The sequence below is a fragment of the Gavialis gangeticus genome, unplaced genomic scaffold (assembly GCF_001723915.1).
Source record: "Gavialis gangeticus isolate Ggan-Ray unplaced genomic scaffold, GavGan_comp1, whole genome shotgun sequence".
NCBI classification, from domain to species: domain Eukaryota; kingdom Metazoa; phylum Chordata; order Crocodylia; family Gavialidae; genus Gavialis; species Gavialis gangeticus.
Window position 1 is genome coordinate 42144526 of NW_017729008.1, and position 14754 is coordinate 42159279.

Below are 14754 nucleotides of genomic sequence, written 5' to 3' on the forward strand. Positions count from 1 at the left end.
TTGCACTTGTCGGTGTTGAATCCCATCCTATTCTCTTCCGCCCGCCCCTGTAACCTGTCTAGGTCCGATTGCAGCCTATTCCTCCCTTCTAGTGTGCCCACATCCCCTTACATCTTAGTGTCATCAGCAAATTTGAGCAGGGTGCTTTTTACCCCCTCGTCCAAGTCACTGATGAAGATGTTGAACAGTGTGGGCCCGAGGACTGAGCCCTGCGGAACCCCACTGCCCACATACCCTCCAAGTCAAAAATGACCCATCCACCACCACTCTCTGGGTTCTGCCCTCCAGCCAGTTGGCGACCCAATTGACTGTGTGGGTGTCGACACCATAGTCCCCCTTTCTAAGAATTAAATGAGAAGGAAGGCCTACAGGGCTCTGGGGAGACTCGGAAGACTCCATCTTAAATAAAATATTGCAGATTTTATCAGAGCAGATTTAGGGAAGGGAAGGATCCAGAGGTCCTGGATCCTGGTGAGCGCAGTGGTACTGTTGCAACCCCCAGCCTTTGGTTCCTGCTCCACCCAAAGTTTAAACCCAACTGCCTGGCAGAGGTAGTGGCATTTCTATTCAGGCAGCCATGAGGGAGTCCATTGACTTCATGGCTCATTGTCATCTAGCTGATTCCTTCTAAACTCTTCATTCCACAGGTGTTTGTGACCTTCTCTCCTTTTTAGTGGTCTCGATGTTCCACTAATCAAGTTAACCTTTCTTTGGCAGTTGTACTGTCTATTGGCTCCTCTCAATAATCCAGCTCCTACTTCACAGTTCTGCAGGCTATTTTTAACTCTAGCTAAAAATATTTAACTCACAGGTGGAAATGATAACTCAGGTGAACGTTTACTCAGGTATGGAAATAATGTTTCTGTAAAAATATGCATGCACTGTCAAGATGCTCAAGAAGGCTAGATTTTGTTTTACGAATCTGGAAAGGAAATACACATTTTATTCTAATGACTATAAAACTAATGAAACAATATCCTTTGATTACGTTTGCCTACTTTGTTGTGTTTTCTTATGCACAATACATGATATAACACATTAATGCATATTCCAATTAAGTTGCATTTGTTTTTCCTTCCATTTTAAGCTGCATAATATAACCCTGGGCCCCCAGCATATTAACCCCAGCATAGGCTGGGGAACTCCCTTCTCGAAAACACAGTGGCAGAAAGAGATCTTGGAGTCATTATCGATTCCAATGTGAACATGGGCCACCAATGTGCGGACGCGGTCAGTAAGGCCAACTGCACCTTGTCATACATCCACAGATGCATCTCAAGCAGGGCCAAGGAGGTGATACTCCCCCTCTATGCGGCACTGGTCAGGCCACTGTTGGAGTACTGTGTCCAGTTTTGGGCTCTGCACTTTAGGAGAGATGCGGCCAGCATTGAGAGGGTCCAGAGGTGGGCTACTCACATGATCAGGGGGCAGCAAGGCAAACCCTACCAGGAGAGGCTACGGGACCTGAACCTGTTCAGCCTTCATAAGAGAAGGCTGAAAGGGTACCTAGTGGCCGTCTATAAACTTACCAGCGGGGAATGGGAGAGACCCTGTTCACCCGAGCACCATAAACGGCCATAAGTTGTTCGAGAGTAGGTTCAGGCTGGACATTAGAAGGCACTACTTCACAGGCAGGGTGGCTAGGATCTGGAACCAACTTCCAAGGGAAGTGGTGCTGGCTTCTATCTTAGGAGTCTTTAAAAGGAGGCTTGGTAATTACCTAGCTGGGGTCATTTGAGCCCGGTATTCTCTCCTGCCCAGGGCAGGGGGTCGGACTTGAAGATCTACTTAGGTCCCTTCCGACCCTACATCTATGAATCTATAACCCTGTGCCCCCAGTAAAGCCTCTAGTTTCTATTTAACTGGAAAAAATGTGCTGCTACATTTGATGATGGATCACACCATCTGCACCTTCCTTCCCCCTTTTCAAAATTCTAGATCCACCCATGGAAAGATCCACGCCTCTAGTCATTTTACCACTCTCGTTATGTATAAAAGTGCACATGGATACACTATTTCTCTCTGATCCACTAGTGGGGAGGAACATGAGGGTTCAGGTTTCTTTCCAGTGGGTGCGTCTACACATGCACCGTTGCTGCGCAGTGACTTATTACTACGCACCAACTGAAAATTACTGTGCAGTACAGGCACACATCTACATGTGTGTTCCCATACTGCACAGTAACTATGGCGACTTACACTGACTTGTGTAAATTTGCTACCTGCATGATGCACCCGAGTAGTTAGTGTACAGCAAGGTATGTGCAGCCGCCTTACTGCACAGTAACCCTGTTTGTGTGGACTGATGTGGGGCTAACTTTAGTCCCACATCAGTCCACACACAGCAGAACTGCACTGTAATGCCTGCACGTGTAGACATCAGCATAAAAGCCGCTTACTGCGCAGTAACTTACCAATCAGTAAATGCATGTGTAGACATGCCCAGTTTTAATCTGTTGGTCTCTTTTGATGTGGAATTTTGACTGCACGGATGTGGTGAAAAGAATTGTAGAATACAATACCACCTATGCCTGATCAGAGAGAGAAATATTGATTTCAAAGGGAAGTTTTGCTGTGGACTTTGGTAGGAGTTAGATCACCACAGATTTCACTTACTGTATAATCCAAGATAAGAAAGAAGCCTTGGTGGTAGGAGCAGCATTCATTGGTCTGTTATAAAAACACCATGTGTTGTACACACTTCTGCAAAGTCAAATCTAAATATATTATGTTGGTTTTGCTGGTTGCAGTATTTTGACTGCACACTTCCTCTTAAAATGGTGATAACAATGGATTGTCCCTGTCATGAATTTATGTAACAGCTTAAGAAATCTGTCAGTTTTTTTTACTTCCAGATTCATTTATTTATTTAATTTTGTCTTACTTTTTGTCTTAAAGTACAAGGGGAGCTAGACCCAATGATCTGCAAGGTCCCTTCCAACCCCTAACAATCTATGAAAAAAGAATTTCATTCGTGGATTACTTAGAAGCCATGCTAATTTTTTACTCTTTGTATGTCGTGTGTTCATATAAGTTTGTTTTTAAATGCATAATCTGTGTTTTCTCCCCAGTCTGTTATCAAGGCATTTACTTCAGTTTGTTCGAAGTGGAAATATCAAGCAAAGATCACCAAAAAATGGATCACTTATTAGAAACTCTAAAGAAAAAAGAGTTGGTAAGAACTTTAAGTGATTTTCTTTCAAGGGAAAATGGCCTTTATTAATTGAACACAGATCCTTAGCTTTGGGAGAAGCATTTCCAGGTCTGTCCCTAAATAATGTGAATAAGAGTCTGTGTGGCTTAGCTCTGAGAAGTAGCTGCAAACTGTCTCTTAAAACAATGATATCAGTCTAGTAGGGGTTGCTCTTTACAGAAACTGTTGATGGTGACAATAGATTACAGATTTTAAACTGTAAACTGGTTTTCAGCCTAAATGAAATACCCCACCTTGAATAGAATACCTTTTATTAGACCAACTCAAATAGTTGGAAACAATTCTTCTCTGCAAGCCTTCAGGTATAAATACCCGTTGTCAGGCTGAGGAAGCATCTGCAGCTGATGTGTGCTCTTCCTGGATGCTCTTCCATCTTCTACACACCAACTGCAGATGCTTCCTCAGCCTGACAAAGGGTGTTTATAGCCGAAAGCTTGCAAAGATTTTTTTCCAGCTATTTGAGTTGGTCTAATGAAAGAGATCAGATTTACCCAAAGAACCTTGTCTGCCTATGTCCTTAGACCCACATGGCTACAATCTATACCCCTGAATAGAAAGCATTATTCAAGGTAGAGCCTGTCTAGATCTCTGCTCAGCTGGGATTGTTTTATAAAGTAGAATTCAACTGGGTTTTTAAAAGCACATGTATTAGTTTTCCTTGGACAATGAGGGTATTTATAGATTAGGCTGGTGGAAACTGATTTAAAAAAATGACCGGCCATTGATTAGGTGCCTTGCCTTTAGAGTTCTCCTTTATACCCCCGCGGTAGCCGTGGTCCAGCCAGATATTTGGCACGTATCCTCACAAAGCTGCCAATGCTTCCTGAGTTCTGAAGCTGTGAAGACCAATCCATCTTCTAAAGGGAAATCTCCCCTCTACTGTGGTATGTAATCCTGGACCATGTCTTCTGCGGTGGCTTTTCACAGAGCTCCAGGCTCTCTCTCTCTCTCCCCCTAGCCTGATCTCCAGAGTGCCACAGTAAGGCATGATCTCTGCTCTCTGAGTTGGTACTGTCACTTTTGGTTGCTGACCTGGCATTTATGTCTTTCTGGGGTTCCTGTACCCCGTTTTGGGTTTCCCTGCCAGTCACTTTCTCTAAATGGAGTTCCTTGACTCACGAGCAAGGGAGCCTGGTATAAATTGGCTTCAAGTGAGGCATGCTTTCGCCAGTTGAGGATCTGCAGTGCCTTCTTATTGCTGTCAGAGACTGAATGAATTGATGGTTAAATTTAGGGCCTGAATATAGGTTGAAAACTTAGAGGAGCCCCTGAGGTGAAGGTGCCACAGCAATGTCCCCTCCAGCTTGTAAACTGAATGCAAATGATAAGAGAACAGGTGTTTCTGCAGCTTCAAACACCAGTCATGTTGGACTGCAAATTCTTTTCCGTTTCCTTTTTTTTCAAGGGGGAGACGACACGCTTTGCCCCACTCTGCTCTATTACTTCTGATTTGAATTTCTGTTAGTTAATTTTGATGGTTTGCATTCCCTGGTATATAATGGAAAGTGAAACTAATATTACCAGCCTCATTGTTTCGCTTTCAACTGTGTGGGCAGTGCACTTTGTGTAGCCTAGAAGTGAAAATGAAAGCATCTCAGGGGATCCCTGTCACTGTGTGAAAGCCAGCTGCACTGAGGTCATTGTGTCTGATTTTTCTGAAATGCCTTTTTAAAACTCAGATATTTAATAGCAGTCTGGTTTTCCCACTTGTTGTTGCTCAGGGTCTTTTGTAATGCTGAAAAATGACATCACTTTCTTGGATAAACTAAGCTTTCACTCTTCTGTTGTAGCAAATTCGGCTTTCATTCTTTTCCTAAACCAGTTCAAAACCATTATGATTTATCATTATAAATATTAGTTGGCTTAGAAATCAAATAATGAAAAGTGTTGAAGCATTAGGAAGCTACTGCAAAGGGGTTCTCTCCTTTCTGTGTTTCATATTCATATGTTAAAAAATGTATTTAAAATGTCATTTCCGGTTTTGTTTGGTGAAACAATCAGAATAACTTTTTGCAGGCTGTAAAACAGTTTTGTTCTTACCTTTATTTTTTTTTTTTATTAGGGAACCTTTTCCTATTTGTGATTTTCCATTAACATCCTCAAAGACTTTTAGAACCAGGGGCCTAATGCGATTGTCATTTGTGTGTCTACTAAATACATTTTGATGAAATAATGCTATTAAGAAGTACTGTAAGAAGGGATTAGATTAATTTTTGGGGGGATGAAAGAAAGTGAAAGAAACAAATAAACAAAAAGAACCCTCACTGTAATGTCATGGCTGCTTGTTCTAGGCGATCATCAAACACCTGCATGATCAAGGCTTTCTTTTCTTACTCTCCTCCTCGGCATTAACGAGGGATGAAGGTAAGAGTGTAACAAGGGAGAAATCTTTAATGAAGTATTTGGTTGTTTAAATTCTAGGATACTCCCCCTCCCTTCCCCCCCCCATTTTTATTGAAAAACCCACTACATCTCTTTTTTCTTTTTAGCAGCTTTTGATCCTGATGAGCCCATCAGTCTCCTTGCCTTGTTCCTCTTCACTTCATCTAGATCAACATATGTAACAGGTAGGGCTGCTTTGTTTGCAACTGGTATATAGATGAAAATATTCAACTTGCTAAAAATATTGGATTTTGATTTACCCAACTCCTGTTTGAGGCATAAAGGGGCATTGGTTTAGCCATCTAAATCATGAATGCCAGTGCAATTAAAAGGAATTGCTTAGCTGTAGATTTTTGCTGGACACTTTCACTAAGAAGCAAGAGTTAAATCCAAGAGCTTTGATGGGTAAAGTACTACTTAAATTCATTGCTGCTAGGGTTTATAATATTGACTTGTATTCCATGCCTAAAAGAGAGGTGCTAGAATCATACAACAGTAAGGCTGGAAGGGACCTCAGGATGTTACAGGTAGTCCAATCCACTGCTCAAGGTGGGATCATCCTTGACTAAGCCATCCCAGTCTAGTATTTGTCTAATCTGCTTTTATGAACATCCACGTATGGATATTCCACAACCTCTTTAGATAACCTGTTCCATTGCTTAACTACTCTCTTAGTGAGAGAGCTCTTCCCAAACTCCAACCTAAATTAGTCTTGTTGCCACTTTAGACCATTGCATCTTGTCCTGTCCCCTGAGACTACAAAGAATAGTCTATTTCCGTCCACCATATAGCCACCTTTCAGGTATTTGAAGACTGTTATCAAATCCCACTTTAGTCTTTTCTTCTCCAAGACTGAGGATGATAAAAATAATAATTTAGTTAAATAGAATAAAGGTTGCAAAGTTGAGTGTGCACAAATCATGAAATAATACAATTTCAACTTCCATGTTATATGCACATAACATTTTGTGTAATACGTTTACACCATATTATATATAGAATCATAGAAAATGGGGGCTGGCAGGGACCTCAGGAGGTCACATCTAGTCCAACTCCCTGCTCAAAGCAGGATCATCCCCAACTAGATCATCTCAGTCAAGGCTTTGTGTAGCCAGGTCTTAAAAACCCCCAAGGATGGAGACTCCACCACCACTCTGGGTAACCTTTTCCAGTGCTTCCCTACCCTCGTAGTGAGAAGGATTTTCCTAATATCCAACCTGAACTTCCCTCACTGCAACTTGAGCCAATTGCTCCTTGTCCTGTCATTTGCCCCCACTGAGAACAGTCCAGCTCCATCCTCTTTGCAACCCCCCTTCAGGGAGTTGAAGACTGCTATTAAATCTCCCCTCAGTCTTTTCTTCTGCAGAGAAAATAAGCCCAGTTCTCTCAGCCTCTTCTCACAAGTCCTGTCCCCCATCCCCCAACCATTTTTGTTGCCCTCCACTGGACTCTCTCCATTTTGTCCACATCCTTTCTGTAGTGGGGGGCCCAAAACTGGACGTGACTCCAGATGTGGCCTCCCCAATGCTGAATAGAGGGGAAGAATCACTTCCCTCAATCTGCTGACAGCGCTCCTACCAATGCAGTCCAGGATGCTGTTAGCCTTCTTGGCAAGAAGGCACACTGCTCGCTCCTATTCAGCTTCTTGTCCACTGTTTATTTTCTGCAAAGCTGCTGCTTAGCCAGTCAGTCTGTAAGGGTATGTAGGACTGTTCTGTCCTAAGTGCAGGACTTTGCACAAGTTCTTATTGAACATCATGAGATTTCTTTGGTTGAATCCTTCAATTTGTCTTGGTTTCTTTGAATCCTAGTCCAACCCTGCAGCATATCTACTAGTCCCCCCTGCTTGGGGTTTCATCTGCAAACTTGTTAAAGGTGCACTGCATCCCTTTATACAGTAGTGGCATTCATATTCTTTGTTGTATGGCATTCAAGTTCCATTATGTATTTGGGATCCATATTTTTGCTGCCTCACCTGTAGCCTTCTCCTTAATTTAGCACATCAGGAATTGCTTTTGAGCAGCCTCACTCTCAAAAACTGAGCTTCTCTTTCTCCCGTAATACAGAGTTTCAGCCTAAAATGACACCAGCTGCCTTAGGCTTAGAATAGCATTACTGTTTAGATTTGCTGACATCTCATGACCCATCAGATCTAGAAATACTTTCTGTATCCTACTGGAGAAATAGGATCCTACATATTTTTGGCATGCAGCCTATGTGTCCAGCCTATTTAATCACATTTAGAACTTTAAAAGATGTATTATAGATTTTCTTTCCCTTGAAAATCTCCCAGGTCTCACAACTCGTCCTTGGGGAAGAGATGTCACAGCTCCACCCCCTTCATAGGAGCATCTCACTTGAGAGGAACTCTGTTGGCTCTAGGGCTGTGTTATAACTTCAGCAGAATCTCCCCGTGTCCTGTGTTATCCTCCCTGGGCTGTCTGCTATCTACTTCTCCCTTCACAGCCCATCACAGAAGGAAAAGGCTCCCCACAACCCACTTCCTTAATTGAGTCATCCCAGCCTCTTGGGGATGTTGCCCACATCCTTCCCAACTTAGTCTGATAAGTGCCCCAAGCCATCTTGCCATCAGGGACAGCTGGCAGAGGGTCAGCGGTGGGATTGACGTTGACTCCCAAGCCTGTGCTGAAAGGATGTGGAAAACACTTCAGCCCTAAAAATGCTGCTATTCTTAAGGCATTTCTAAAACAGATTTCCACTTGAGTGCATCTGATAAAACTAAGGACCAGTGCTATGTGCTGGTGTTGGTTCTGTTTGGCTCGTCATGTCAGATATCCCGTATCATTTTTGGCTTTGGTTTAGGTGAGTCATGCTAAGCTCAAGCCAATAAAACACGATGCAGGGTCTGCCTTCAGTTCTTGTTGCTGTGTCGGTCCTATGGCAGCAATGTGCATGGTGCTGCGCAGCGCATAGAAAACATCCCTACCTTGAATATTTTATAAACTAGAACTGTGGTTCTCAGCCTTTACAGACTCAAGGCACCTGTAGATAGACCTGAGGCACCCCTTGGAAAATGCCAGCTCTTCCTTTTCTGCTCTTTCTTGCCTACAGAAAAATAGTAGAGCAGGTTTTTTTTGTTGCAAAGAACTCAGAAAGACCCCAGCCATGGATTTCTATTTGAAATCTCTGGTTTATCTCACAATTCATGTTTGTGAACCTAAGAGTGCTAACATTGTGGCACCCTGTTTAAGAATCACTGAGCTAGAAAGCAGACAGAACACATGGGGAAATCTAGGGAGTGTAGGGGTCATTTCACTTGTATTTTACTTTTACGCTTAACTGGAAAGTCTCTGTTCTGGGAGGCATGGAAGAAATGGGCTTATCAAAGGAAGAGATGACTGCAGCTTGGGAAACTGGTGTGAGGAGGGAAACGCCAAGCTACAGAAGGGAGAGAAGGAAACCAAATGGCTTTGTGACTCAGCTGGCAGAGCAAAAAGGAGAAAACACAACAGGAGACTGAGTCCAGACTTAGGCTGGAGCAGATTAATGGCAGGATGTGAAAGGGAGTGTGGCTTTACTTGGGAGTGTGCCTTGCAGGCAGGAGGGAGGAAGGGAGCGAGTGAGTGGGGGGGTTAGAGCAAGGTAAGAGATGCACAAATGAATGGGAATCACCCTTTCAGTGGCACTGTTTTGCTCTGTGGACAGCAGGGGCATCCCCAAAGCAGGAGGCATGCTTTTTTGCTGTAGTGCTAATAGGAAATGGCAAGAGTCTGAGGGAATATTTTAGCTGCTGGTAGAAAGGGCACAGCTTGGAGGTGTGGTGGGGAAAGCAGCAGCTGGGCCTGGATGTAATACTTCTGCAGGAGCATGAGGAGGAGTTGGCTGTTAGTCCGTGATTTGAACCCTGAGCAATAGGAAGGAAGATAGTGGCAGCAGTAGTAAGGGGAAGAGAGGATGCTCTTTGGAAATGGCAGTATTTATTATCAGATCACAGATTCATAACAAAGTAGGGCTGGAAAAGCCCTCAGGACCTCAAATAGTCCAACCCCCTGCTCAAGCCATCCTGGATATTAGATTAGATTATATCTCTATTCTGGAATTATTTCAACAGTGGCCTGTATCTTATAGTTTCTGGGGTCAGAAGGGACCTGAACAGTTCATGAAGTCTGACCCCCCTGCCCTGGGCAGGAACGAGTGCTGGGATCATAATACCCCAGCCAGATATCTATCCAACCTCCTCTTGAAGACCCCCAAGGTAGGGGAGAGCACCACCTCCCTTGGGAGCCCATCTTCTTCAGTGATGTTACACTAAGATTCTAACATTTCATCCACCATCCAGATTTCATTGTGTTGGTCTCTTTCAACAGGACTCATTTGTAAGTTGCTGGTTAATTGTAATTATCTGCAGACCTGTGTTAGCACAGTTCAATCTGACTTGCACCTTGGGACTGCACTTTCCCCTCTCCGGGGTTAAAAGTGATTGCATTTTAGGCTCTTTCCTGGCTGTGAGAGGAGGCCGGGTCAGATCCATAAGGCAAGCTGGGAATTACATGAGCAAAGGATGAAAAAGGAAGAGGAGGGGAGAGATGGAAGCTGAGTTTGCTCAATTGCTGTGTCCTCACTTGAGGCCTCTGAGAGCAAATGTGCTTGCCTTTGAAGCTCTTCATGCAGCAGTGGTGTTATAGCTGCAGCCAAAGTGAGAAATGTAGACCAAGCCTAACACAAGCACCGGGGCTTTAGCAAGTTTGCCACTGCATTCTTCAGCCTACGGCAGCAGCAAAGGAGTGCCACCAGCCGCCCTGCTGGGAGGGAAATCTATTAATTGAGCCTTGCGTTTGCAAAGGTTCAAGCTGCTGTTGAGAGGCTGTAGCTGGATCAATAGGGAAATGCATTGCACAGATTGAGCATCTGGGGGAAAAAGCCTGAGAGCCACATCTGACTTAAGTTATCCATTGGAGAGGAGGGGTTGAGACGGGCACCCCAATTCTTGCAGAAGTACTGATGAAGAAAGAGCCCTACCCACAGCGAGACTTCTGTTGCCCTGGGGTTGAAGACAATGGATGGTGAAATCCTAATCGTAGGCCTATTGTAGCCTCCCACCTCGTCATCAGTAAGATGAGCAAATTCCCCAGTACATCCAGCTGAGTATATTGTTATGATAATTGCGCTTCCTATTACCATCCCATTGCACTCTAACAACCTCCTATACCATGCTCCCCTCCTCGCCTTCTGCAAAGGACACTATACATGTCTTACCTCAGAAGCATCACCTTCCAGTAACGTCAGTGACTTTTTCCTTTGCCTACAGTAGAACAGTAAAATAGTACAGATCCTGAGGGCAGCAGCTAAACAGGCAAACAAACCACATAATTCAGCTTTATTTTGGGACGTCTTTAATAAGTCATCCCTCAAACCTTACCTTTGCATGGAAACAAAAATTCAGATACTCAAAATTTTGATTACCCAAATTTTCAGTATTCCAGGGGATCACTCAGACAGTTGGATCAGACTGCATTTGATATGTAATATTCCATGCTTTACTCTAAATCTTCTGGATTTCTTCCCGGATGGAGAAGCTAATGGAAGAGCATTATTTCCTACTCGATTCTAAGGACCTCAGCTTTGGACCTCCATAAGTCTCTGTAACGCTAGCAACAGCGGGTGCATCTACATGTGCCATTAAGGTCCTGTAAAGTCCGGCGTAGTTCATGTGGGAGTCTGCTGCTCCTGGGTACAGCATCTACATGTGCACCCTGGACTGTAGCAGCTTGAGCTGAGGTGGAGCAGCCCTGGCCTGGCAGGGAGCCTGGGGGGTGGGGGGTAGTCAGCCCCAGGCTTCAGGTGGCAGTGTCGGGGCTGGCTGGGGCACAAGGGTGCTAAAGTGCAGAGCTAGGTGGCAGGCAGCCCCTGTACTTCAGCACCCTCGTGCCCCAGCCAGCCCCTGTCACCATCTATGTATGTATTTCAGCAGAGTTAAGTACTTCACTGTAAGATAGTACTGTCCCAAACTTTCAGTAGAGTTAATTACGTTACTACACCCAAATACTGACATGTGTAGATGACGATGCTTTACTGCATAGCTAATTAGTCAGCTCCGCAATAAAGTGCACATGTAGACGCACTGAGTTACAAGCATCCATCCAAGCAAAGAGAATGGTTCCTTTTTTTTTTAATTGATGTTCAAAATATTTTTTTCTCTCCAGGACAGAAACAGGACTTGAAACTTGAAAACAAAATCAGCGATCTAGCTCTAAAAGTCTCCTGTATTCTACCAGGCCTTCGCTACGCCTATCTTGAAGCCACAAAGTGCCCGTTGAGTGCGGGCAGCCACTCCAGTCTTCTGATTAAGCATTACTTCCAGGAGTTTGCCAAACTTGATAAAAACACACCAGCAACTTCCAGCAAAAAAAACAAGCTTCCCCCTTGTCTTCACATATCACCAGACATGCCTGAATGTCTTGATTCTTCTGACCAGTGGCAAAAACAGGTCGTTTCTCAGCTGCAGACTTACCTCCGTGATCCTGGCAGCTACACTTTGGAAATGTCTGCAGCTTCTGACTGTTTGGCTGGCAACCCTCCGCCCTTGTGCTGTGACTCGACTGGGACTTGCAATACTGATGTGTCTTTAGTTTTGCCTCCTGACTCTGTTCTTCCAGACATAGCTGCCGAGATAAGGGTTGAAACTGAAAAACCTAAGCCCACGGCAGGACTGAACCCAGGGAGTGAAGACGCCACAGCCAACACCAACCCAGCAAGTAATGTGAAGTTGCAGCAGAATAAGAGGAAATCCAGCAGGGCCATGGTAACGAATACTAGGAAGAAGTGGGCCCCTTTAAAGATGCTTTCGGTGGTGGACACTAACCGAAACAGACAAGGGACCAAAAAGATAAAGGTGAACATGACTTTCCCATTTCCCAAGAAACAAGGGCTCACAACGTATTCGAATGAGCCCACACTCAAGTTGGCCAATTTGCAGTTTCCACACAGAAGGAAAAGAGGTAAGCATCACAAAACCCAAGGAGATCTTCACAGGTAAGCACACTACACGTACAGAGCTTAAAACTCTGTCACGGTGGTCTTAGGCAGGTAAAAGTTTAAGTAATAATAATATCTCAGGTAGGAAACTCAGTTTCCGAACCTACGGTTGTTACTAGTTGAATGAATAATACCATATCTTCTCACATACCACTCCCCGCCCCAAATAAAGCATGCACATTTGATTTTTGGAAAGAAAAAAACATTTTTTCTAGAGTTGTGGCTGATTGTGTGACGTGGAGTAAGTCCTCCTGGGAACATAGAGCAGCGGGTCCCAAACCCACCAGTGGTATGCAGACAAACCCGAGAGTGGTATGTGGAAGGCCGGAGGGAATGGCGCATGCACACAGACACCCAGCTGCAGCCTGCTGCAAGTGGCTGGGAACACAGCCCAGCCGCGTGTGGAGCAGTGCCCAGCAGGTAGGTGTGTTGGGAGGAAGGGGTGTGTGGGGGTGTTGCAGATTGAGGCCGCCGTGATGAGGGAAGGAGTGGGGCAGAGGCAGGGCTGAATGGACTCCCGGGGAGGGAGATGGTGCGAGCCCCAGGTGTCTCATCCAGGGGCGCAGGAGAGCTCCTGCCACTGTGTGCACCCTGCGGTAGGCACGGGGAGCATCTGCCCCCTGGGTTTGTGCGCAAGGCAGCTGCCGTTGCCTCGGGAGCTGCGCACGGCACCATGTGCCTTCCGTACACTGGCTGTCCAGCAGCAGCAGGCACATGGCGTCACGTGTGGCTCTTGAGGTGCAGAGCTCAGCGTGCAGTGGCAGCCGCCTCCACCTCGCACATACATCCAAGGGGCTGGTGGTCCCCATGCTTACGCCGGGGTGCGCACAGTGGTGGGAGCCCCCCATGCCCCTGGAAAGTCCCAGGTCACCCCGGGAAGGGCTGTGTCCTTCTGTGCTGGCTCTGCGAGGGGACGCTGCTTAGCTGAGGCAGGATGCCAGGCTTGGGGGCGCTTCTGGGTCCGAGCTCAGCCTCCCTGTGAGCAGGGCAGAGCTGCGCCCCCCACAGGGCCTGGTCACAGGAGCTCCCGGGAACAGCTGCCCCAATCTGCTTTGGCCCCAGCCTTGCCTCCCCGCAACTCCCCTCAAGCGGCCGGGGCAGGAAGCAACATTCAAGAGTGCCTGAGAGCCAAAAGGGAGGCGTACACCCGGTGGGAGGGAGAGGCTATCACCAAGGAGGAATACTCGTTGGCCTGTGAGTGTAGGAGGGCCATTAGGAAGGCCAAGGCAGAGATGGAGCTCAGGCTAGCGACCAGGATTAAGGACAACAAAAAGTCCTTCTTCAAATACATTGGGAGTAAGAAGAGGGCACCGGGTAATGTAGGTCCCCTGCTAGACTCAAATGGTAATCTTGTGGCTACACCAGATGAGAAAGCCGAAATTTTTGACAAGTTGTTTGCCTCTGTTTTCTTGGATGGGGACCAGGACAGCTCTCCCACCACAGGTAGGGGCAGTCTTGGGGGTAGCACTACCAGGCCTCGGGTCTGCGCAGATGTAGTTAGGGATCTTCTGGAAGGGCTGGATGTTTTTAAATTTGCGAGCCCTGATGCCCTCCACCCGCAGGTGGTGAGAGAGCTGGCGGGGGTCATTGCTGTGCCCTTGGCCCGGCTGTACAAGCTATCGTGGTCCACGGGCCAGGTGCCTGGAGATTGGAAACTAGCTAATGTGGTCCCCATTTATACGAAAGGGAGAAAGGAGGACCCAGGAAACTGTAGGCCCATAAGCCTCACATCGGTCTTGAGGAAAACCCTTGAAAAAATTATCAAGGAGCACATCTGTGGGGGCCGGCAGGGGAGATCATGCCCAGGGGAAATCAACATGGGTTCATCAAAGGCAGGTCCTGCCTGACCAACCTGATGGTCTTTTATGACCAGGTAACTAAATCCCTGGATGATGGTGTCGCTGTGGACGTAGTCTTTCTGGACTTTAAGAAGGACTTTAAGAAGGCCTTTGACACTGTCTCTCACCCCATCCTCATTAATAAATTGAGCAACTGTGGGATTGATGCCTGCACAGTTAGATGGGTCAAAAATCGGCTGATGGGGCACACCCAGAGAGTGGTGGTGGATAGGTTGTACTCGACCTGGCGCGATGTGAACAGTGGGGTCCCCCAGGGCCCGGTTCTGGGGCCTACACTGTTCAACATCTTCATCAGCGACTTGG

At 46.0% G+C, this 14754-nt stretch overlaps 2 protein-coding genes across 3 annotated transcripts in view; both read left to right on the top strand.

The window, feature by feature from the left end:
• Positions 1-14754, top strand: part of COPG2 (coatomer protein complex subunit gamma 2) — a 770521-nt gene that overhangs the window by 376039 nt on the left and 379728 nt on the right. The window lies entirely within an intron of this gene.
• The window catches only part of FAM208B (family with sequence similarity 208 member B), a 60588-nt gene that overhangs the window by 4236 nt on the left and 41598 nt on the right, over positions 1-14754 (top strand). For both annotated transcript variants that reach the window (XM_019509637.1, XM_019509636.1), the window contains 4 exons: positions 3072-3175; positions 5506-5578; positions 5707-5781; positions 11761-12555. In XM_019509637.1, coding sequence (XP_019365182.1) covers positions 3072-3175; positions 5506-5578; positions 5707-5781; positions 11761-12555 — 1047 coding nt within the window. The remainder of the gene's footprint in view (positions 1-3071; positions 3176-5505; positions 5579-5706; positions 5782-11760; positions 12556-14754) is intronic.